At 36.6% G+C, this 25,098-nt stretch overlaps 1 protein-coding gene across 3 annotated transcripts in view; it reads right to left on the reverse strand.

The window, feature by feature from the left end:
• The window catches only part of DppIII (dipeptidyl peptidase 3), a 364,629-nt gene that overhangs the window by 23,499 nt on the left and 316,032 nt on the right, over window positions 1-25,098 (reverse strand). For all 3 annotated transcript variants that reach the window (XM_090398644.1, XM_090398641.1, XM_090398643.1), the window contains one exon: window positions 19,189-19,368. In XM_090398644.1, the coding sequence (XP_090254770.1) occupies window positions 19,189-19,368 (180 nt within the window). The remainder of the gene's footprint in view (window positions 1-19,188; window positions 19,369-25,098) is intronic.

Consider the following 25,098-nt stretch of genomic DNA (forward strand, 5'->3'; position numbering starts at 1 on the left):
AAAGATGAGTCATTGGATCAGCTTACTCTTGCTCAACAGTTGCTTACAAGGTTTTTCTTGCATGTTCCAGAGCATGCAACTTTAAAGCTAGGCATATGCACAAAAAATAAAAATTACTAATTATTGGGTCACACAAGTTCCCTTCACCTAAGCATAAGTAAAGAAAATTTGCAGTATGTAAACTATCTTCATGACTAGTTTGATTGTATTCAGGTGTTGATCTCACACCAATTGCTCAGTATATCATAATGCAAAAATATTATAGGAAGGGCCAAAGCCCAGACCAGTTCTTATCAGTGGGAGCCAGCCCCATGAAGATACTAAAGTGCATACTGTTAAATACTCTGAATCGGAGATAGTTGTAGAAAGTTTTACTACTGGATTGCAAAGTGTATCATATTTTGTAACCCAGAAGATGCGACTTCTTCATTCATATTGAAGATAAAATGATAAAAATTAATATATTCTTCATATCTCACTATTACAGGATTTGATATTTGAAGAAACGACTGACCCTCTAGCAAGATTTGATATTGTCTGCTAATTGTTATCCTAAGAACCCATTGAGTCTAAGACTCATCTAAGAGGTCCCTTTATCATACACCCAGCTCATCATGCTGTGCCTTAAACACATTCAAATTATCTGCAGACACCACACTCTCAGGAAATGCATTTCAATCACTCACAACTCTCCATGCAAAAAACCTATTTCTCACCCTCCTTATACAGCTTTCGGGGATAACCTTTTGTCTTTCCCTGATCTCCCACCATTTTATGAAAAACTTCTTCAATGAACAGTTGATCCTATAGTAATCCAACTATTATGTCTATCATATTGCTCCTCTTTCTCCTATCCACTAGACTCAATTGCATCTTCTCAACTTTTCTTCACATTCAACATTCCAGAGATGAGAAACTAATCAATCAAAAAATACCTTAATCAATCAACTCTGGACCCTTTCCAACATCTCTTCATCCTTTTGAAAACCAGGTGACAAAATCTGAGCACAATAGACCATATGTTGCCTAATCAAGGCCTTATACAATGGAATGAGAATTTCCTTATTTCTACAAGTCAGTGTCCTCTGCATCATTCCCAGAATGTATTGCGTTATCCTCACAATTTTGGCAATGCATCCTCTAAATTTTAGATCCTTATCCACCATCACCCCAAGATCTCTTATTTCTTCCACCTCCAACAATATATCCCCACCAACCATAAATTCTACATCCCATCTTTGTTTCTCAAATTTTAAGCACCTCTGTAACACAAGTGGAAGAATGACGGTACATTGCGTCCTTTAATTGGAAAAGGTCTAAGTTCGATTTTCGTCATGATGGGAGGAATATTTATATGGACTTTTTCAGTTGAAGGGAATTAGCCGATCTCATATGGAGGTAGCAGGGTTGTTTCTTCTGGAAACTCTGGTTTTTCATCCTGCATACAGACAAATCGGCCCTTCAGGATGCATGCAATTTACACACAAAAAATACCGGTGGTGGGCAGTAGATGGTTGATGTAGATGATAATAGTAGAGGTTCGGTGTAGTTTGTGGATGGAGTGGTGGAGATGGAGAGTCGTAGAGTAGGTATCCTCTCTCTCAATGAGTCCTCGAACTCCTTTGAGGTGTCCCGAAAGAAAAAAAATAAAACATTTTTGAACACTGAACTGTCATCTCCCCTCCCATTAACCCAATCTATTCGTCTTCTTGTAAAGCCAGAACATCTGCTCTACTCCTCGTAGTTCATCCCAACTTTGCATCATCTGCAAACAAATGAACATTCCCATCCAAATCTTCCCTAATATCATTAAAATTATTCATGAATGCTTCCCACCTGATATCATAAACACTGCTATGATGACATGTTTCTTCAGTCTGGTGACAAACATTAGAAACAGAAGAATAAGAAGTGAGCTCATCACTCTCCCAACAGACTCTGGAGGCCAGTGAAATCTGCTTTATGGTAGAAGATAGCATGTCTATCCCTATCCTTAATGTGTTCACTACTATAGTTTCTGACTAAGAAAAACTTAGTATACAGAAAGCTGGCTGATAGCAAACATGTAGGATCACAGAAATGTTTGTCACAGTGAATTTTTATAAGCACAGCATTATAATATGGAGCTTTTCACAGTTTGAGGGAGCTTTTCACTTTTCAATTTGGAGCTTTTCACTTTTTCACTTGAATACACAGTTTCAAGTGATGACATGAGGAATTGAAAATTGGAGCATCTCGGTGTAATCCTATCACAAAATGATTATGAACCAAAAACAATAAAACAACTTTGTACAATATTCATGGGAAGCTTCAAAACATCCAGAACACAATAACCAGGATTGAAGCAGGGCTATAACTCCACCATATATTCAGCATGTAATGGACAGAATAGCAATGATATGGAAGAATTATGAAGGTAACCTTCAGCCTAATGCGGAGTCTCCATTTTTACATCCACCTAAACAACCCATAATGTTGTTTAAGGAAATTAACCAAATTCTCCTGATAAAATGGCATCTATCAAGGGAATAATACACTAGTAGTAATACATGTATGCAGGCACTACATCAGTAAGTGAGAATGATTACTAGAAATACAGGGACGCCTATAAGGCCTAAATTATGCTACTCAATGAATTTGACTGACTGTTCTTGGCCACTGGGCTAATTGTCTGCAGATGAGTTTCCCAGATGAAAAGCAGGAGAGTTGTTGAGAGAGTGAGGGCAGAAATTCAAGGAAAGGCCTCTCAAATATAAATCTGCTTCAGTGGAGTAAGGCAGCTTTTTTCCAGTGAGTCCTGTGACAGAAAGCAAAGGCATGGCTGCTAAACCTGAGTAGCATTAGTGGTGGAAACGAATCTAGACTTGGTGCTCTGATATCCTAATGTTGGCAGTTTAGTCATAATAGGAAAGGTTGTAGTTGCAGGGTAGCTTGTATAGCTCATGTAAATGTAGAGTTTGCAAGCAATCTTCAGGAGAGTAGATAAGGAATGGTAACTTTATGTGTAGTTTGATGGTAGTCAAAAGATTGTGACCGTTATCAATGATTGCAATTAGATGAATCCTTGGCTTCAACAATTATATAAAACAACACATACAGGTAAATACATCTAACCACTCCTCCCCCACCAACAGTATGGCATTATTACAAAAAAACATTGGTCAGTAGAGCAAAATTGATTTGTTCTACATTTATGTAACTCCCGCTCATAAGTTTTTTGTAAACCTATAGCGCGCGCACACACAGACACACACAAAGTATGTAGACTTGCCAGTTCATGAAATATATGACAGAGTTTTTATAATTTATATTAACTGAAAACACAATGTTTCATCCTAATTGCACAGGATTTCTTCAGGTGTAGATATACAAACTAGTACACAAAACAGTAAGGACTAGCAAAGATGACAATTATTATGCAGTTATAGAAGAGACTGATGTTATTTTAAAATATTACTTTTCCTTTCTTTTAGTGTTGCACGGTGATCAGCATTTATTTTGGAAATTATGGACTTTACAACCATGTTATAAATAACTCTTTTTAATTTCCCGATGTTTCGATCTCCATATCAAGGACATCATCTGGAGTATATACAAATATACGAGGACAAGGTGAGTTCCATTCCACATAGCAAACTAGAGAAACAATGATTTGATCACCAGTTATTCTACTGGCATGGCCTCCGGTGGAAAAAAAAAAAAGATACAGATAAAATTAAAAATTAATTAAATATTTAGAAACTACATCAAAGCTAAATTATATTTAAGATAACATCGGATAAGCATTCTTTCATATTGATAGTTTTCTTACAGTAACAATGATGTCCTATTTTTAACATGACAGTTGTTATATTAGATTTAAGATTCTGGATTATCTAGCCCTGTTTATATTTAGCTCTTATGATGGAAGGTTCTGTGGGTAGAATATGTGTCTTCCATATGCTTGGGATTTTTAGACCATCATTATTGTTCAGATCGAGGTGGTTGATAAGAATCTTACAGGCTTCCTTAAATTTGCGTTTATACCATGTTTTGGTGTGATGTAAACAACTGGTGCTTTTCCAGTCAATCCTATGTAAAGTGTTCAGGGCATGATCAGAAAGATCAGCTTCACCATAGTTATTATATTTAATGTGTCGTTTATGTTACATACATCGATGGCACCTCTGAAAAGAGGTGTCATGAATATATACAAACATATGTCCATATGGCCAGGTCCTAAAGCAATATAATCTTGTGACCTTCAAAACACACAGAAAGTTAGCACCCTTGTCTGATCTTCTAAAGAACAGCAACAACTTTTCCTACTATGGTCAAACAGGGAGGTTTGTTTTGGGGTTTAATGGTCCAAGGACATCTTTGGTCATGCTGGGCCAAAACATGTGCAATCAATAAGCAGCACATATACCAGGGGCGAATATTCCAGGTGTTCGGTGTTCATCCATGAAATATCAGTATCACCGATATTATATCTTTGCATTTATTCCCGTTAAAGACTCGCCCAACTGTTTGCAGACTTTGTGTGATTCCTAAAATTGAACACAATATATTGTACTAATGCTTCATTGTCCTCTTCACAAGGATAATAAAGCATTAGTGCTTCATTAAGAAGGTGCTTTTCACTGCATAAACATTGCATCACATTTGCGTTAATAGCCCGGGTGTGCTTTCAAAATGCATGCACCTTTGAGCCATTCAAAAAGATGTAAAGACGGCACAGCGTGTCAAATTCTTAGCTTTGTATTATTTTTAAACCGCTGAGAAGGATGACTAGGTGAGCTTAAATTTTGAACTCACTCAGCACCTAGCAGCTGTGATTGGTTATTGTGTCAACCAATCCAATTGAATGTTGTCACTGTATTGAGTTGAGAGATTACTATATCTGACGACTTTATTACAAATAGCTGTTACATGTTTTCTGGAACTGAAAATCTGGGAGTGGATGTTAGGAGAAAAATGCTAATTGCTTTTTCTTTTGCTTGTGCAGTATAGCATCTGTTGAGGTTGCAAAGTTTTTTAATGGTATAGGGACATTTTTATTCTAGTCTTCGGAAACAACAGACAGTAAAAAATATCTATTCCTGAATAAAAATGAATATTCTGTGTATAATACCGCAATGAGTCTTCGGACTCCTTGGAGGTGTCAGGAATAATAATAATAAATGATGGTTCACATATTTTCATCTTTGAGTATTTCAAATATACCAACCAAATATAGCATTTTCCTGCATTGTTGTTTTCTAATCAATTATAAAACAGATTGTTCCCCTAATCTACACAGAAGTATTCAAAGTTATCCTGCAATTAACTGCATTGGACCAATTAAGATGAGTGCTGATGTGCTATGCCCTCTCAAAACTTTCATACATCGATAAAATACAATCCCATGGTCACATGTTTTATTGCAGTAAATAAAATACATGTTAATGATTTTTGGTTCAAGTTTAAATAAAACATTTAAACAAAAAAATACATTTTTAAAAGATAAGTGTATGTAATTTATTATTATTTTATTTGTTAGTTTTATGATTTTTTTCCTTTTAAACTGAAATAATTTAATTTAGGATTAGTTAATTAGTTGATTTTTAATAAAATATGCCGGTCAATTTTTTAATATATGAAATTGTGCTAAAAACTATTAATTCTGAATACCTTTTTTTCCCCAAGAATTAAAGATCATTAAAATCGATACAAAATGAAAATAATGTATTTATAGTTTACATCGACAAATAATTACATAAAAAAAGCTAAAAGACGTTTATTGATGTAATTATTTAGTTAAATCAATAATTATAAAAATTTATTGATGTAATTATTTGTTTCCAAGCTCCCCCCCCCTCCTGGAAAACATGACAGCACACCCAACCGAAATGATCACGCGACACCACTGATATACAGGATTAAAATCTATATATAAAAAGCATTTCTTAGAAATATACCAGGTAATAAATAAAAAAAATTATATAAAAACAGGGTTGTAAAAGCATATTTTATATATATATGTATATATATAAAATAAGTTAAACTAATACGAGGGTGGTTTGAAATGTTCTCGGTGTAACAATGAACAAATAAATTTATAATCTTGAAATTATTTTTCAACATAATCTCCCTTAAGACTAATACATTTATTCCAGCACCATTATCCCATCCTTGTAGTGGTTCTAAGTAAGATCTGCAAAATACCCCACTACAGCTGCAATCACCTCTTGATTTCAAGAAAAACTCTGACCAGCGAGGAAGAGTTAGAATTCAGATGGAGCCAAATCTGGGGAATAGGGTGGATGTTCCAACAATTCATAATGCAGATTCCTTAATTTTCCCATTGCCAAAGACTTTTGTGGGCAGGTGCATTGTGTTGATAAAAGATGATTTTTTTCTTCTACAAATCAGGTCTTTTCTCAAGAATTTTTTCGTTTAGTGTGGTTAAAAGATAGGAATAATATTCCCTGGTTATTGTTTTACCCTTTTCAAGATAATTAATAAATAAAATGCCTTTAGCATCCCAAAACAACGATGCCATGACCTTTCCTACTGATGGGATTGACTTTGTCTTCTTTGGCGCTGAATAACCAGCCTCTGTCCACTGTTTTGACTGCTGTTTGGATTCTGGCAAGCAATCGTGAATCCATGTCTCATCCATAGTAATAATTTGATGCACAAAATCAGTTTTATTCTTGTTAAAACGCTCCAAGCACTGTTCAGAGATTTTCATGCGAGTGCGTTTTTGATCTGCTGTGAGAAAGTGCAGCACTCATCTTGCACAAAGCTTTTTCATATGCAATTCTTCATGCAAAAGATATCCTACACATTCTTTTGAATGCATATAGTCTCAGCAATTTCAAGCACTTTGACTCACCGGCATCCAATATCATATCATGCACTCAATCAATGATTTCTGGTGTTGTTACATTTGGAAGTCCTTCACGTGGATTATCTTTAAGGCTAGTACAGCCACATTTAAACTCGGAAGCCCATTTCTTAATTGTCAAAAACGAAGGAGAAGAGTGCCCATAAACTTTTATGAACTTCGAATAAATTTCTTTTGGCATTAAACTTTCTTTTACAAAGAATTTTATAACTGCACGATACTCAATTTATCCATTTCAAGGGATACAGACAACACTTTTGCTTCAAACAGCTGTATAAAACAAACTACTTGACAGAATGACTTGCAATTTCACATAGATGCTTATGACAGATGTACCAACTCAGGTAGGTACCTGAGTTGGTACATCTGGGCCAAGAACTTTTCAAGGGCAAGAACTTTTCAGATCACCCTCGTAAGTATATAATTTATATATGAGAGTTAGTTAACATTAATATTCAATAAAAATTTAAAACCAGGTCGACACTTGAAAAGTCTCATAATGCCTCTATTTTAGATACTTTCTATTATAAAAGTATCTAAAATATTGACTGCACTGGTTGGCTCATTTCGCTTAATTAAAATATGAATAATGAATAGTCCAGAGTTACAAAACTCACACATAGGCATGTTATCACTCCTCAACAGGAAGGAGTGTGTAGGATGTAAGATGACTAGGACCTGTGTGGTGCTGAGCAGGAACAAAACTCGTCTGTTCAAACCCTGATCCGGCTAGACCTGCCATAGTTTAATTTTGGGCTTAATTTGGTAGAGATTATTATTATTCTCTCTATTCCAAGATAATTGCCACTTGGTTAGAAGTTTTTGCCATATAATCTATGTGTGGTATGGGCAGATGTTGGATGTTTGAGAAATATGCTGACCTAGCTACAGTATCTGCAGCCTTGTTTCCTTTAATCTCAACATGGCCATGGTTTGGAATCCAACAGAAGCAAACATTTAAGTGTAAATTCCTTAACTGAAAGAGAAGGTGCTGGATTCAAGAGAGTACTGGATGTTTCTGTAGCTCTAGACTTATTGCCTGAGGAAGACTTTGTGAGTTAGAATATATTATGAATCTTTGGTAGCAATGAAACCTGATGTATTTTAGTGCAAACTCTATTGCATACAGCTCGGCTGCAAAATTGTTACACTCTAGTATGATTTGTACAGTCATAATGTTATCAGGAAAAAAAAGTAGAAGATCGTGCTAGGTTCTCTGATTTTGAGCCATCTATGGGGACAGGCACAAAATCAGAATATTCGGTTTGAAGAGCTGCTGGTAGACAACAGGAGAGATGTAAAATTTTGGTCATCTGCCGAAAGAAAAGCTATATGCTGGCATGTATAACTGCCATGGTGGAAGTGAGTTTGGTGGCATCTGAGCTATGTCATCTCTAGCACTTGTAGGAAAGCTTTTACTTACAAACCAAAAAGGTTTTATGGCAGTGTGTTGAGCATTGTAAATATTCTCCAACTGTGGGAAAAAAATAGTTGATCACATAGGGTGGATTTGCAGGTATTTTATTTTTGTTGCATATAACAGACAGCTGCTGACATTGAAGCCAAAAAGGTGGTTCGTTTGTCTTGAAATACAGACTAGAAATAGGTGATGTGTGAAATGCTCCAGTTGCAATTCTAATGGCTTGATGCAGAATAGGGCCTAGCCATCACAGAAGCAGATAGACTTAGGACCCATAGTCAAGTTTTTATTTTACTAATGCTCTATGCAAACAAAGTAAAGAATGTCAGCACTCCAACAGGTGGAAGATAGGGTGCATAAAATGTTCTTTGCTTTATGGCACTCATATCATAACTGACGTATGTGAGGAAGAAAACCGAGTTTGCTGTCAAATATCAGTCCCAAGAACTTGGCTTCTAGTGTAACTAGGATCAGTGGTAGACCTAGTCAGCATTCTGGGTCAGGATGAAGTTCATGCCTATGGCAAAAGTGCACACAAACTGTCTTATGCTGAGAAAATCTGACCCATTTGCAAACACCCATTTTGAGAGAGGTCAATGGGCTTGCTGCAGCTGTCTGTCTATAATCCTCATTGCATGAATGATAGAAGATGGTAAAGTAATCCACATAGAGAGCATTACTTATTGTTGAAGGAAGTTATTCAGTTACTGAGTTGATACTGATTGCAAAAAGCATACACTTAAAACTGAACCTTGTAGGAGTCTCTTGAGACCAATGATGGACAGGGATGTGCACTATATGCCTCTCACTGTCAAGTCAACCCTGCCTTCCCACAGTGTGGCCTGTTTCTACAAAAGGAGCTCTGGCAAAACCAGGAGGTATTCCCACCACAAAGGGAACCTTTCTAGTTGGAGAAAATGCTGACTAGATACTAGGTGGTAGATGTTCTTCATCACCTGGTGAAATAGTACAGCCTGACTAATTGGAGGTCTGAAGTGATTGTCATGCTTGGTCTCCAGAGTGGGGATTCCAGTTTCTATTTCACCCTTCTCCGTGCAGTGTGGATGATACCCTTGAAGTCCATGACATGCTACTTAGACCCATAAACTTCTCCATTTTGAGAGTACAGCAGTTAAAATGGTGGTACTGCAGGCCAGCTGCAAGTTAGTGCACAGGTCTCAACTTTTCAGTAACAAATCAGGAGGATTCCTGATCACCTGGTGCATAATCCCACTGCCATATACTATGCCAGGTCATGCTGGAGGGAGTCTGAGTATTGGTATGTGGGAGTGGGGGGGGGGGGAGGCACTGTCAAGGCCACGTCATGGCACAGAGACAGGTTTCTCTCAGTGTGGATGTCATGTCCAAAAGTCTATCTTCTCTTAATGCACATCCCCACTATATCCTTCCATCAAATAAAACTTATGATTAAACCATGAAAACTCTCAAACAATAACAGTGACACTGTGATAAAAGCAAATCTCCATCATAAAGTACTCTCATCAAGCCACAACATATAAACTATACCAGAATCTCTTCACTAAAAATCACTTTCACATCAACTTTACTAACATTTGTGGCATTAACATAAACATAAATTACATCCACCATCACTTGAAGTCTTCCACACCAGACATCTTATTTCTGACAAAAAACCCAGATCACAGCTGCATCTACTGCTGTCAACCTCCAGTGCCCAAAGTATGCACTTCATGATTCATTTCACCACAGAGTGGCACCTGCACCTAGGTGAAATCTGATATAGACTGCCAGAAAATGGCTAATTTATAATCCCCTGCTTTTGACCTTCTCTGGCTCAAGGTTTCCTTTCCCCATTTAGTAACTTTAATTTGTTGCATTTACCAGTCTCCAAACACTGATAACTATTCAGACCTCTTCACAGATTCCATTCCTTGAAACTTGACCACCAGCAATCCAACTATCCAAATAGTGAGGTTATCTTCCTAGGTGATCTCAATGTCCACAATTCCAATGGACTCTCTCTCTACTCCAGCACCATCAATGAAGCAGGATGAGAAGCAGAAGCTCTTTGACACTCTGGATCTCTTTTCTTCCTCTCCCAGCTCTCCCTATATACACCAAAGAGATCACTTCTCCTCTTGGCAACTCAAACCACAATCTTGTACAAGTCTCCTCTCTCTCTCTCTCTCTCTCAGAATGCCCCTCCTTCAACCTCTGCCACTACCAAGGAGCCATTTCTACAAGATTTCTACTCCTCCTTTCCTTGGTCTGACTATTGCGTCCACTCACCTCACTTTAACACCTACCATGAATGAGTCATTGAAATTATTCTCATTATTCTCACTAGTATGAAAGCCTTCATCTCCCATTCAACCCAAATCCACATCCACTTTCCAAGCCCTAGTTCAATTGAAAACGTGTCAAAGCAGTCAAAGAAAAAAATTCAGCTTACAGCATGTAGCACGTATCAAGACCTCCAGCTTCATACTCTGCCAATATCAAAGTACACGACATATTCAAATCAGTCATCAATAGATCCAAATCCAATTTCATAAAGGTCACCAACAGAAAACTCGCCTCTGGTCCAAATAGAAGTTGTGCCTTCTGGTCCCTTGCTAAGGCCATTGGACACAACTTCTGTTTTCCTATGCATGCACCTCTGTCTCATCCCGATGGCACCGCTATTATTTCATCCAAAGATAAAGCTGATAAAACTCTTGCATATATGACCAAGGGAAATCATCTTCTACCATAGTAGAATCCAAGCACCATATGCTTCCTAGAAGTTTTCAACAAAAGTCATCAAAAAGTAGTACTTAGAGGCTCACGAATTAAACAGTATGGATTCTGCCATTCAAGATCCACAGCTGATCTTGTAGTTTACATTGTCCACCACCATTTACACATACCACTTTCTCCAAACATGGAAATGTTTGGAGAAAGTTTTGTTGTCACTTTTGACATTTCTAAAGCTTTCGACCATGTATGGCATCGTGGCCTACTAAACAAATTGTCATCCTTCGGTCTCCCTGCCGCCTTCTGGAAGTATCTGGCAGTTTTTCTTTCTGTAATGCACTTGCTACAATTTTCTTGACAAGTAGGTGCTCATTCAGCAGTCATTTTAGGCATTTTTTCAAGAGCAAGACTATAACAGAATGGACAATTAATGCATTCCAAAGAGAAGCACTCATGATCACTGAGTTTGTTTTTCCTTTTCATATTTTCTTAACTGCCACCTAAGAGGATTTCAGCACAGGCATTGTGGGTGGCTAGCTTCCTCTTGCACCCTGATATGAAATGTTCTGTTCAGATTATCTTTTGTATCTCTTTTTCCTATTTCACCTTTGGTATGCTCAGGAGTATCTGGTCACCCTCATAATTGATGCATTTAGGTTCCTTTGCAGAGCAAAGACATAATAATTTCTTTACTACTGCAGGGGAGGGGGGGATATAAGATAGATCCATTACAGGCAGGTTGGACGTGTATGCATTTCAGCATTTAAAGCATCTCAGTGGATTTGGGATGTAAAGCCTAATAGGACAGTTGAGATATTTTGCTTTTACCAATGTTAGAGGTCTGGATACATCAAAACTAACGATGACATTCCTGGTCAAAACCAGAGCCATCATTATGTATCAGGATGAGCCTCATATCTGTCCCTCATCGATCTTTAAGTTCTGAACATACCTTCTCATCTGGAACATCAAGGAGATCCCAGTCTGATAACCACACCTATAAAACAGTTGAGTGTTTTGTGAGATGAGATGTTATATTAATTGGTATTTACTCTATTCCCCACTGATGCTACATGAAGTAGTTTTTATTAGTATTGCTGGCATGATGTTGCAACAATAATATCACCAAAACATAATTTGTTAATTGTTTTGTATATTAATATGATATATCTATAGTATTTATACTAGGCTGGGACCATATGAGAGTTCCTGAAAATTTCAAGGAGACAGACTCATGCCCAAAGGGATTTGTAGTTCGGCAAGAGATATCCCCCATCCACCACAGAGCTACACTATTTGGCAAGCAATAAATACACTCAGAAGAACTAGAACAACATATTCTAACAACAGCACTGCAGCTGGGCTCTGTCCTGGGATCATGCGAAGGAGACCTACATCCCACTAGTCAAGTGAGTGATCCTGACTGAGCCACCCAGGACAGCTGAAGTATGGGCCAAAGTGATGCAAGACTACCAGGATAACCTCCCCCTCCAGATGTCCACTGGCCCAGTCACACAGGGCATTGAAAACCAGTGATGGTTATCTGTAAGATGGAAAAGTAAAAAAAGACTCAGAAGTAGTAAAGCAAAGAATATGAGAAGAAAAGTACAGAAAATCATCACTGGGTGGACCTCTTCATCATGAACAAATACCCAACAGAGGTTATTCTGAATTATGGTTGATGCAACTATGGTATAGAGCAAGCATATTATGTCTGCTAATAGTGTGTGCATGTTCTTTTGGACAGTTTGGATGTTTTGCAGGAAAAAACATCTGAGTTTCTGGGAGGGAGAAAATTAGGATATGATGGACATTATGCATTTTTATATTAACATCACATAAGTCTACAGGATATAAATTCAATTCAATTACTTTCTCATAGATGTGCTCTGTTTCTGACTTCAAATAAGCATTTTCATGGGCAGTGTTCCATTGATCTGGTCACTATCATTCCTCAAATGTCATCAAAAACTGTAAGAAAACAGGAGCAGTCACTTGTCAACATCAATTTATTATCCTGCTTCAAATCTCCTGAATTAATTTCTCTTCCTGTTCTCTCACTTTATCTATCTCCGTTCTTCAGAACATCCTCAACATACTATCTTTCCCAAAGACTACAACCTATGACTAGTCAAGAAACACATCAAAGGATCCCTCCTTCATCATTAACTTCTTGAGCAATACAGAAGAGACATAATCTGCTGCAGGTTCATTCTGTTATATTTCCTTCTTTTGTGTTCTCCTTTGTTATTCTTGTTCTTATATCACGTGTGTTGTTGTTCGTGGGCCCCCTCACTCTAATTCTTTTCTTAAAATTTTTCTCTAAACTTTGTCTATCAAATACTATGTGGGGCCCTTAGATTACCTACTCTTTAACTTGTGTGAGGCATCCCCTTTTTTCTCAGATGAATTTATAAACTGCGCCAGCCTGAGCTTAGGTACAGAGTATGTTTCAACCTAGGGAGGGTCACAGAAATTAGATGCCACTAATGTAGTTATAACTAAATCAGAGGCCGTAGGTGTTCTAAACTTGCAGTCGTAGCCCTTCCTTCTTATCCTACTTTAGGTATCCCCGAGTGCATATACAGATTAACGGTTCGTAATTTTTATGAATGGTAAGAGTCAGTCTACATGGTCAGATCACGCACATATGAAACAATAAAACATTTAATGAACTCATAAGTAATACAATGCACAGAAAATATGTAAGCAATACTAAGTTAAAATCATCTAAGGTTTCACTCACTCTCTCATACCTTAAATATAACAATTTCTCATTACATAGAATGTCTCCTTCAAATGGTTAAAATACTATATACAGTTGATTAGGTGCTCGTTAGACACAAACACATCTGGTTTCCTTTTCGTATGGGTTAAAACATTGGTTCTTAACAAATTCACGGTTCTTGGACAGTCAGTCTAATGAGATTTAAAATGTTCTATAATCCACTTAATCTTCAAGGTTCATTTGTTGTTCTGAAACAAAAAATTTCTTCCATTCACAATCATCCTAATGTTTAAGGGACAAAGAATATGTAAAGTACTTATCTATATTGCACAGGTTTTCAGGGTTCCTTCCGTCCTTCATTCGTAGTGGAAACTTCGTTGTTCACGGTCTGCTGCCATGTGGGAATTACATGTACACTTCGAGTCTGGCGCTCGCTTCTTCAGGAATTTCATCGGTGCACTTTCCTTGCCGATGGCCGCAATTTTATCTGCTGTATTCTGCTTAAATGCCTTGCCAGAACCTACGGTAGTCAACTCCGTGAAAGTAGGAGTTGGACATCGTTGACCAATGAGGAGCACACGGAGAGAAAACTGGAACAAACAAATGAGGGGTGATCCAGACCTGTGTTGCTGCATATATTCTCCCCCTTCCAGCTCCCTCTTTTCGAGTTAGATTTTGCACATTCTATCCTTCGATTCGTCCCCGAATGGGTGACCTTACTGCACCGCCATATGGGGCTTTCCATTTACGGGAACACATGCCTCTAGATATTTTCCACGAACTAGCACCCACGGGCGCCTACAACATTACGGTGGTATTTGAGCGACCTTTGCCCTTTCTTAGGAAGTGTACTGACACCCTTGCATGTGTAGTTATAAATCGCTAGTAATTATCTTTACATATACTCTTTGATTATCTTACATCTACAATTCTAATTTAGATCTGTCAAAGCACATACTAAATATTTCGTTCATCTTATTGATCATAATATTAATTCTTTTTTTGACATGAACTTAATTGCTGAAATGACAAGTATGCTCTCTTAGTGGGGCATATTCTGTTAGAATCTGGATAGGTGACTTCATTGTAAATGAGGTTGCCCATTTCAGATCTAACAATTCTTTCATGTATGAAGTTTATATGAAAAAAAAAAAATGTTGAAGGAAGAATGACCCAAAATACCTAACTTACATTATTACAAACTGCTGTAGAGCATTACTTAGAAAGGATGGAAATTTTAACAAGAAACAAGGAAGGAGGCAAACATCCTGCTATTGAGAAATGTGCAATTAGGCTTCTCTGAAATACAGATGGAGTGCTTAAGGGTCAAAGCTGTATAACTGAGAGGAGACCTCCACATAGCCTTTAAAGGAATGCAGAGAACCAACCAGGGCTTCTAATCTAAAGTCCAATCCTCACCTTCTCGTAGTGCACCCTGTTGGGAATCTACCTGGATACTGAATGAACAAGAATGGGCTGACAATTTGGGATTTAGCCGACCAAATTGTATTCTTATTGGCTTAAACTAATATAGAAAATGATGGTGCAACATGACAAAATTTCATGCCGGCTGGGGCATCCCCCGGTTAAACAAGAGCCCTGTTGTTTTTGCCAGGAAACCAGTGCAAACAGCGAAAAGTCAGCTACTGGAACAAATCTGAAAACAAACCCCAACTTAACATCATCAGAGTTAAAGATCGGTACTATCAACATAAGAAGCCTGAATGGTAAAAAAATGGAGCTAGCTGAGGAATCAGATAAGTACCAGATCGACATACTAGGGGTGACTGAAACAAAAAAGACAAAAACTGGTGAGATCTTTCTGAACAATAAATACAAAATGTTATATTCAGGAAAACACAATCAAGGAAAAGAAGGAGTAGCCCAAGTATTCAACACAAAATACAAGGCTAATCATCTTGAATGGCAGGCAGTCTCAAGTAGAGTGATGTGGGATGATGAGACTTATTTGTGCCTATGGTCCCACAGAAGGTTCTACTAAGGTAGAATTGGAGGAATTTTTTGATGCTTTAGAAAAAGCAACTGACACAATGAAAAAGGAAAAGATGGTCCTTGTTGGGGATCTAAATAGCAGAGTAGGAAATGATTGTGAGACATAAAAAAAAATATTTTGGGAAAATTTGGAGAAAAGAGCAAAGCCAATAATAATGCCAAATGCCTGTTGGATTTCTGCTCAGGTCATGAACTGGTTATTACTAACACCATGCTCCAACATAAAAATGTACACAAATTCACATGGAGAGAAGATGCAAGGAATAAGAAAAATCTCATTGACTATGTTATTGTTGATAGTGATGTTTTCTCCCTGGTGCAGGACACCAGAGTGTAAAGAGGATTTGAAATTGGAATCGATCACTATTTAGTCTTGAGCAGGATAAAACTGAATTTCGTATTGAAAAGAATAACATGAAAGAAAGTTTTAAAGCGAATAAAAGTTGAGCAGCTCTCAGATGTGAACTATAGACTAAAATACACAAAGATTATTGAAGAAAAAATGAAAGAGTTTCAGAACAGAAACCAAACCTTGGAGATTCAGCAGCAAGCCTTGAAGAAAACCCTGATTGATTCAGCCAGAGAGGCGTGTGGTGAGTTGTCTGCAAGGATAGAAAAATTAGAACTCCATGGTGGACACAGGAAGTAAAAGAGGCAGTGAAGGAAAAGAAGAAAGCATATCAAAAGTTACTGGCAAATAAGTCAGCTTGTGCTCTTAGAGAATACAGAGAAAAATGTAAGAAAGCTAAACACTGTGTAAAACTAGCTAAAAAATCATGGGAGGACTATGGCAAGAATATAGAAAATAAATATCAAGAAGGTGGCAAAATATTCTGGAGGTTGTTGAAGAAGTTTAGAATTGGGAGAAAGAGTGCTGTAAAAGGAGTTAGAGATGATAAAGGCTACATGAAAACAGGAGAAAAAGATATCCTTGAAGTATGGAGTAATCATTCGAAAAATTGCTAAAGGAAACAAGCAGTGATAGCACAGTGGTAAAAAACACACAACAGGCATACAGTTAGGAATACATACCCATACTTGAAGTAGAAAAAGCCATCAAAGGCTTGAAATGTGGAAAGGCAGCAGGATTAGATGATATTCGACCAGAAATGCTGAAATTTGGTGGTATAAGTCTTACAGCGGCTGCACTGCATAGTTCAGAAAGCCTGGACAGAGGGACGAATTCCCAATGATTGGAGTAGAGCTCTAATAGTACCCATATATAAAAACGGAAATAAAACTGAATGTGAGAATTACAGAGATATTTTCTTATTAAGTGTTCCCAGCAAGATCTATGCAAGCATTCCCATGCTTTCACGACTATTTGTCGTAAAGTGAAGATCTGATCCTGACAGCCTCTACTTGGTCGGAATCCAGCTTGTTCTTCACCAAGCTCTGTATTAAGTTTTGTCGATCTGGAAAAGGCATATGACAAGGTGCCAAGAGAGAAGCTATTCAATATGCTACAATTATATGGTGTCAATGGGGCATTATATCAAGCAATACTTAGTCTGTTTTTGAGTTGTAAGTTGGCAGTTAGAATTGAAGGAAGTACAGGAAGATGGTTTTATGTTAAATCTGGTGTGAGACAAAGATGTACATTATCCCCTCTGTTATTCATCATCTATATGGATCACATTATGAAGGAAAGTGGTATTAAATATGATATCAGAATTGGAGATGTTAATGTCAGCTCTTTGCTTTATTTGAATGATGTTATACTTCTAAATAAATCTGCTACAAGTTTGCAGGAGTCTCTGCCTAAACTGAATAACTGTTGTAATAGGTATGGCATGAAGGTGAGCATTAAAAAGACAAAGACAATGAAAATAGGTAGAATTGTTGAAAATGTCAACTGTGTTGTGAACGGGGAACCTATGGAACAAGTAAAACATTTCGGCTACTTAGGTATGATTTTTACTGAAGACAGTAAATTAAATATGGAAATAGACAACAGAATCAACAAAGCTGGTATGGTAGGAAGTCGACTGAATAAATTCATATGGAATAAGGAGAGAAATTAGTCGGAACACTAAATTAGCTGTATAAAAGACAGTGTTCAAACCAGTTTTAACTCGTGCATCTGAGAGCTGGGTCAGAAGTAAAACACTTGACTAAAGACTAGAGACCGCAGATATGAGAATCCTGAGAAAGATTACAGGCATGAACAGATGGCATCAATGGCAATATCATATTAAAAACGAGGATATTAAGAAAGAACTTGACATTGTCGGCATCCAAGAATGAATTAGCAGAGCTAATCTCAGGAGGTAGGGTCACTTAATCGGCGAGGAAAGATTAGCAAAACAAGTGTTCTCTGCCAGGTTGGCAAGAAAACGACCGAGAGGGAGACCAAGATATAGGTGGATTGATACGGTACAAAGTGCCTTAGACCAGCGCTTCCAAAACTGTGGGCAGCGGCCTCCTTGGGGGTTGTAGGTTTTGTTGAGGGGGCCGTGACATAATGAAAACAAATTGAAAATGTTTTAAGACTAAGTAGATTTTTTTTTATCTCATAAAAACGTATTTAATTTTTATTAATTGTTATTTCTTTTTTGTTATTTTTTATATTTTAATGGGAAAAAAAATCACACATTGGTGCGGGTTCACAAACTTTGCTTCCTGCGTATTTCAGAACTTAATGAATATTAGTAAATGTATGGTTATTCATATAAGTTTCATTTCAAAGCCGAAATCTAAGAATTGCAGTTTCAAATATTTCACCTGATATTGACTTTTTGTGTAGCAGTATTGAAGCACATCCATCATCACATTAAATTGAAATTGAAATTGAACTTCTTTATGTTTTTAATTCTTTCTATATTACTAATCGTTTTACGTTTCATGTGCTTGTACTGCAAATGTACAATAACAATATATCTATCTATCTATATAAAAATATCAGATAATGTGCCATGTCAAATGTGTATATAAGATGCTAAAAATGTAATATTTGCATTTGATTTTTGCAATAATCGCTGTGTATATTTTGTATTGAATAAAAATACAATAAATATTATAAATATACATGTGTATATTACGTTTTTTTTTCGAGGGGGGCTGCGAAATATTTTAATTTTTCCAATGCCCTGACATCCAGAAGTTTGGAAAGCACTGCCTTAGATGATAGAAATATAAAATCTGATAATGTTGGAGTCGTGACAAGTAACAGACCGATTTGGAGGAAAATTTAGATAGGAAGTTAGTAATGATGTAATTTTTTTCATGTAGTACTATCATATCCTGTACACCCCTTGAGGGTATATGTCAGGAATTTGATGATGATGATGAAATATAGTACTGACCCAATAGTTATTTCAATACAAGTCACCAACAACTATTTAATTAAGGTCAATTATTAATAAATGGCTACAGAACATATATATTTGAGAAAATTGAAAGCTATTATTTATTAAAAATGAAATAACCATTTCTTACTTGTAACTTCTGAAGGAAATTCCCAATTGCAGGTTTTCCAACAGACCTAATCTTATTACGATCCAATGTAAGCAGAAGATCTGGCTTTCCATCAGTGCCATCTATCTTATCAATGAGTACAAAATCTTCTCCTGCTTCTAATAATACTTGAAGGATAACAAAACGTGCATGTGAATGAGCCTAGAAAAACAGCAAGTAGTACCATAAAATAAGTTAGGAATATCATAATTTTTAAAGAAATTGATATTATCAAAAAGAGTATAGCTTCTAGGCAGAGTTGACTATATTTTAATTAGAGAAATACCAAGGTAGTTTTCATGAAGGCCGTATTCTCATTAGGTAAAACAACATTTTACCTAAGAATTCTTTCTTTTCATACTTTTAAAAATATCACACAAACCTTTTAGGGTATTTTCTTCTACACCTATATTTTACACACTGATTAAGATTTCACTGGTGAAATATACAACTTTCAAACATGAACATCCATAGTACTGAGAAAGAGGGCTTCTGCCTTCCTACAGTTTCCTGCCGAAGAACCAACAGTTTAAAGTAGCTGGCACACCAATAAAACCACCATCAGAAGCAATAATAAAAAATGATACATAAGATATTTATTCATCGTTAGCTATTATTTTTATTTATTTATTATCTTTAAAAATTTTAATTTTCATGGAAAACAAGTTATATTCAGTGAGAATAAGAGGTTTCACATTTCAAAAAACACATACAAAACGAATTGGCCCCAATAGCCTGGCTATGGAAATGAACACATGCCTGGTAGGGTGTATTTTAAACAATTATGACAGTTATCCTTATAAATAAATGCTTTATTATTATTATTCTTTTATTTATGTTATTCTTTTTTCTGATTATTCAATACAGGATACCACAAAATAACCTCATATGATGTGCAACTTTCATGTGCATTTTGTATATGCTCCTGGATACATTTTGTATACCAAGTCAAGTACTGCCACTAAGGAATGTATCACTATCATGAGAGTTTTATCTACAAAATTTGCTATGGACACGATAAATGTTTTCAAGTGTGGCATACATTTCTTAGGCAAGAATTACACAATTACACACAAGCTATTTTATATCAAAAAATAAAATCTATAAACAATGGAATTTTTGCAATTTGGCAACATTTAGACTCAATGTGAGAAAGGAACTTCATGTTTCTAAAAAAAAAGTAAACTGGCTTCATCCTCGCAGCCTTCTTCTAGATTATCTTCTGGTGGTCATACACTATTTGAAAGAAAATCAATACTTTCAGATAAATCCATTGCTCTATAAATTTGTTCCTATAACTCTTTCTTCAAAATGGCTGCCCATAACTGCATGTTATCTAGCCATGTTCCCACCCCCCACCTCTCTGTTCTTCCTTTTTTCTTCTGTTCATGCATGCTCCAGCTTCAATCTGCCATTATTAGCCCAAAGTGCAGTCCAGTACTTGAACTATGTATATCCTTTCTTTTAGTGTTACATGGTTTTCAGCATTCATTTTCGAAATTATGGATTTTACACCATGTAATAACTAACAATTTTTATTATCCTGACGTTTCAATCTTCATATCGAGATCATCATTGGAGCATACACAAATATACAAGACAAGCTGAGCTACATTGCAAACCGTAAGCTAGAGAAACAATGATTTGATCACATGTTATTCTACTGGCATGACCTCTAGTGGGAAAAAAAAATTATAAATTACATCAAGCTAGATTTAATTTAAGATAACATGAATAAATATTTTTTCTTTTAGATAGATTTCTTTCAGTAACAGTGATATCCTATTTTTAGTATTACAATTGCTATGTTTGATTTAGGATTCTGGATTTCCTACAGTCCTGTTTATAGTTGTTCTTAGAGAGGAAGGTTCCGTGGGTCGAATATATGCCTTCCATTGGATTTTTAGACCTTCATTATTGTTCAGATTGGGGGCGGTTGATAATGATCTCACAGGCTTCTTTAAATTTGAGTTCATACCATGTTTTGGTGTATGTAGACGACTAGTGCTTTTCCAGTCAATTCTATGTAAGGTGTTCAAGGGCATAATCAGAAAGGCCAGCTACACCGTGATTATTATATTTAATATGTCGTTTATGTTCTTTTTGTCTGATAGGAATTGGGCGTCCTGTTTCTCCTATATATGGTATGTTACAGGGGCAATGAATATGGTATACTCCAGGGCAAGGGGGGGGGGGGGTCTTTGGATGAGTTGAGTAAGCTTTAAACGTGGCTTTTAGGTTGTATTTTTGTAGTACTCTGTTTATTCCCTTTAATGTAGGGAATGGTTATAGTCTGGTTTGTCTTTGTTTTTTATTGAGGTCTTGTAGAGAATTTTGTTAATAGTGTTTTGGCTGTACCCATTTTTTTGGAAAGTATTGCTGATTACTTTAAATTCATCTTTCAATGCCTGTTCACTGGAGCAGATTTTCAGGGTCCTGTTTTTTAGTGTATTGATGACACCTAGTTTATGTGTTGGGTGGTGGTAGGAGTTTATGTGTACATATTGGCCAGTATGTGTCAGTTTTCGGTAAACCTTGAAGGAAAGATTGCCAGAAGGAAGACATGTGACAAGTGTATCTAGAAACAGAAGCGTGTTCTGTTTTTCAATCTCAATTGTGAACTGCATGCATTTGTGTTGTTAGTTTAGGTGGCTAAGGAATGCGTTTAGCGATCATGGGACCATATCGTGAAAACATCGTCAATGTATCTAGGCCAGACTTTGAGTTTTAAAGGGGAAGAACCTAAAGCAAGTTGCTCAAAATGTTTCATGTAAAAGTTAGCAAGGGGGGGGGGGGGATAATGGTAAGCCCATGGCTGTGCCTTCTTTTTGTAGGTAGAAAGCGTTTTGCCATACAAAATAACCAGAACGTAATACATGAGCAAATATCTCAGCATCCAGCACCCAGTTCACTACAGAAAAAAGAAAATAATAACAACCTGCCTTTTCTATATACTCTAATCACACATCTTAATGGCAACCTTTTTCTCAGTTTACAGAAAATCGACCCACACAGATAGGCACATATATGAACTTTCCCATCATCCCTGCCTCTCAACAATATGGTGTTATCAAAAACTCTTGTCAATAGAGCCTCCAATCTCTTTTCTACCCAGGCTTCCCTTACAGCTGAACTCTCCTTTATTTACCAGATATTGTCTAAACATGCAGACTATAGTAATGCCATCATTGTTCCTTATATCCAAGTCATCTCAGAAAAACAGAACTCTAAAATAGTGCAACCTCAGCACTACATTCAACTCTCAAGTGAAGCTGGCTGCACTCCTATGTCCACTCAATCATGGCCGGCTTAACACGATAAGCAGGGGGATGCATTGCATCAGAGCGCCTTCTTTAAGGGGTGCTGAAGTGAGTAAAAAAATAATAATAACAATACATTTTAATATTAGTGTTTATTAAATGTGGATATGCACAAAATCTATTGTAATAAATACTGAGACTTTTAATAACATTTAGCAAAAATTGTAAGTTGTTTTTCGCTATGCATAGTAGCTAGCGGAAGCACTAGACAAGCTGGGCGTTCGCCATGGGCATCTTGTTACACGGGGTGCCCTTACACTACCAACTTTTGTTTTTTTACATACGGTGCACATTCGCCAGTTAGGACATATAATAAATTTAGTTTAATCCTTTATCCAAGTGTGTGCAAACAAAGTTTGTGCCTGAAAGTAAGACCAGGCGACTCCTTGCAAAGGTGGAGCAAGCTACCAACACTCCTATCTCAGTATCTCTCATAATGCAAAACACATCTCCTTGCGGATATGTATAATGTTATGCATTAAGGGAGGGGCCACTACCCAGACTAGTTTCGACCTTTATTGAGGTTCTCTTCAGTGGGAGCCAGGCCCAAGTGGAGATAACAAGGCAGAAGCATTAGCAAGGTCATCTCCTCCTATGGGAGCTGCCAAACGGTGGTCCACCTTTTTATTAAATTACTCTGGATTTAGAGAAAGATGTTGAAAGTTTATAAAGTTAGGACATAAGTAGTACACAAGTACCAGCTTAAATCCCATTATGAAGTGACATTTGGGCACTGTTTATAAATCATCATTGTTGACTGCTAAACACACAGTGAATGTGTAGTTAATTCACACTAAGGTAAGTAGATTCAAAATTTAACCAAAAAAGAAAAATTTATGCACTTTTTTTAAGTAAAAAAAAAAAAAAAATCAGCTAACGTCTTTTATTCCCTTATAAGGAGTAGGCGAGGCCTTTAAACCCTATCTAGCTTTTGGAGACTGAGTGGGCAATTCACCACTGGTAGCCAATCAAAGATACCTGGCCCATGTCTATCACTAATTACACAGTCCAACACAATTTTTGCTGACTTTTATACGAGACTTGTTTTTTACTAATTTGGGTGCGTCGATTTCAAATATCAAACCCATTTTTCTCTATCATGTCAGGTTTTTCCTCTATGGCATTTTCTTTTTGCTAATTTGTAAGTTTTTGATAGTTTTAAGGAGGCAGCTATTTAGAAGATAAAAAAAAATCGATTTTTGTAATATTATTTTCTGAAAGTATGTACTTTTAAAAATCTGTTCCTAACTTTTTATCAAGAAATTCGAAAAATTCCCGAAGATATAGCCTATTATTCAAAGCAGTGCGCAGATCAGAATCAGAGCGCTCACTGCTCTCGCTTGTTAGTAAACGAATAAATGCATAAGAACCTGCAATGGCACGTACTGGCGCTTTGAATGCGAGAGAGGCCAATATACCTACTTAACAATATTCATTAAAAATCACAAGAATATTTATAAAAAAAATAACAATTTTACTTACACATGAGTTTCAGGGAATAAATATTTGTTTGTAGCAATTTCTGCTGTGTGTTCTGTTTTGGCAATCCCTTTGAATACTCCAACAGTAGCTGGCCATCATGTGAGAATCCCATCTTCCTTGGTACCGATCTTCCATAGTTTTTAAGTCTTGATGAAATCTTTCACCTTGTTCATCGCTTACAGCACCTAAATTCTCAGGAAATCTATCAAGATGACTGTAAATGTATAGGAAATGTAGCTTTATGCTCATGTTGCAACCTAGGCGCTGGAAATTTTCAAGCATTGTTTCCACTAGATCTTTGTAATTGCACGCTTTTTTGTTTCCAAGAAAATTATTTGCAACCATCATAAATGAAGTCCAGGCCTCTTTCTCAATTTCGTTCATAGAGTTGATGAAATTTGGGTCTCTCATTAAAGTTCTAATTTGCAGTCCATCAAATACACTGGCTTTAATTTTTTCATAACTAAGTCGTGGAAATTTTTCACATATGTATTGGAAACAGTCACCTTGTAAATCTAAAGCTTTAACATTCTGCTTCATAAGACCTAGTTTGATGTGTAGAGGTGGAAAAATGATTTTTTTCTCTGTCGATTAAAGGTTGATTTATAACATTCTGTTCTCCAACATTTAAGGATATTCTAAGAGGCCAATGTTTCTGACTCTAGTGTTGGTTTCTAGCTCGACTATCCCAGAAGCGTAGAAATTACGGAAACTTTGTATATCCTCTTTGAAAGCCAAGTAAAAAGTTCACCATTTTAAGATCCACACAGATGATCTAGTTATGGTCTGTATATTTTAATACCTTCAGAACCTTTTTAATGTCCTCATATGTTTCCTTTAAGTGGACTGAATAGCCAATAGGAATTGAGCCATATACATTCCCATTGTGTAGTAAGACACACTTGAGACTTCTGCTTGAACTGTCGATAAATAAACGCCACTCATTTGGATGATATTGTACAACACTCATTTCAGTTAATAAACCTGACACATTTTTACAGCAAACAAACCCACACTCGTGTTTAAAATATGGTACAAAATTACTTTCCCTGCTACGATAAAAAGTTATCTTCGTATCTTGCTCCAGTAA

This window comes from Typopeltis vanoorti, chromosome 10, assembly GCF_054136105.1.
Source record: "Typopeltis vanoorti isolate ZY-2024b chromosome 10, IOZ_Tvanoo_1.0, whole genome shotgun sequence".
NCBI classification, from domain to species: Eukaryota; Metazoa; Arthropoda; class Arachnida; order Uropygi; family Thelyphonidae; genus Typopeltis; species Typopeltis vanoorti.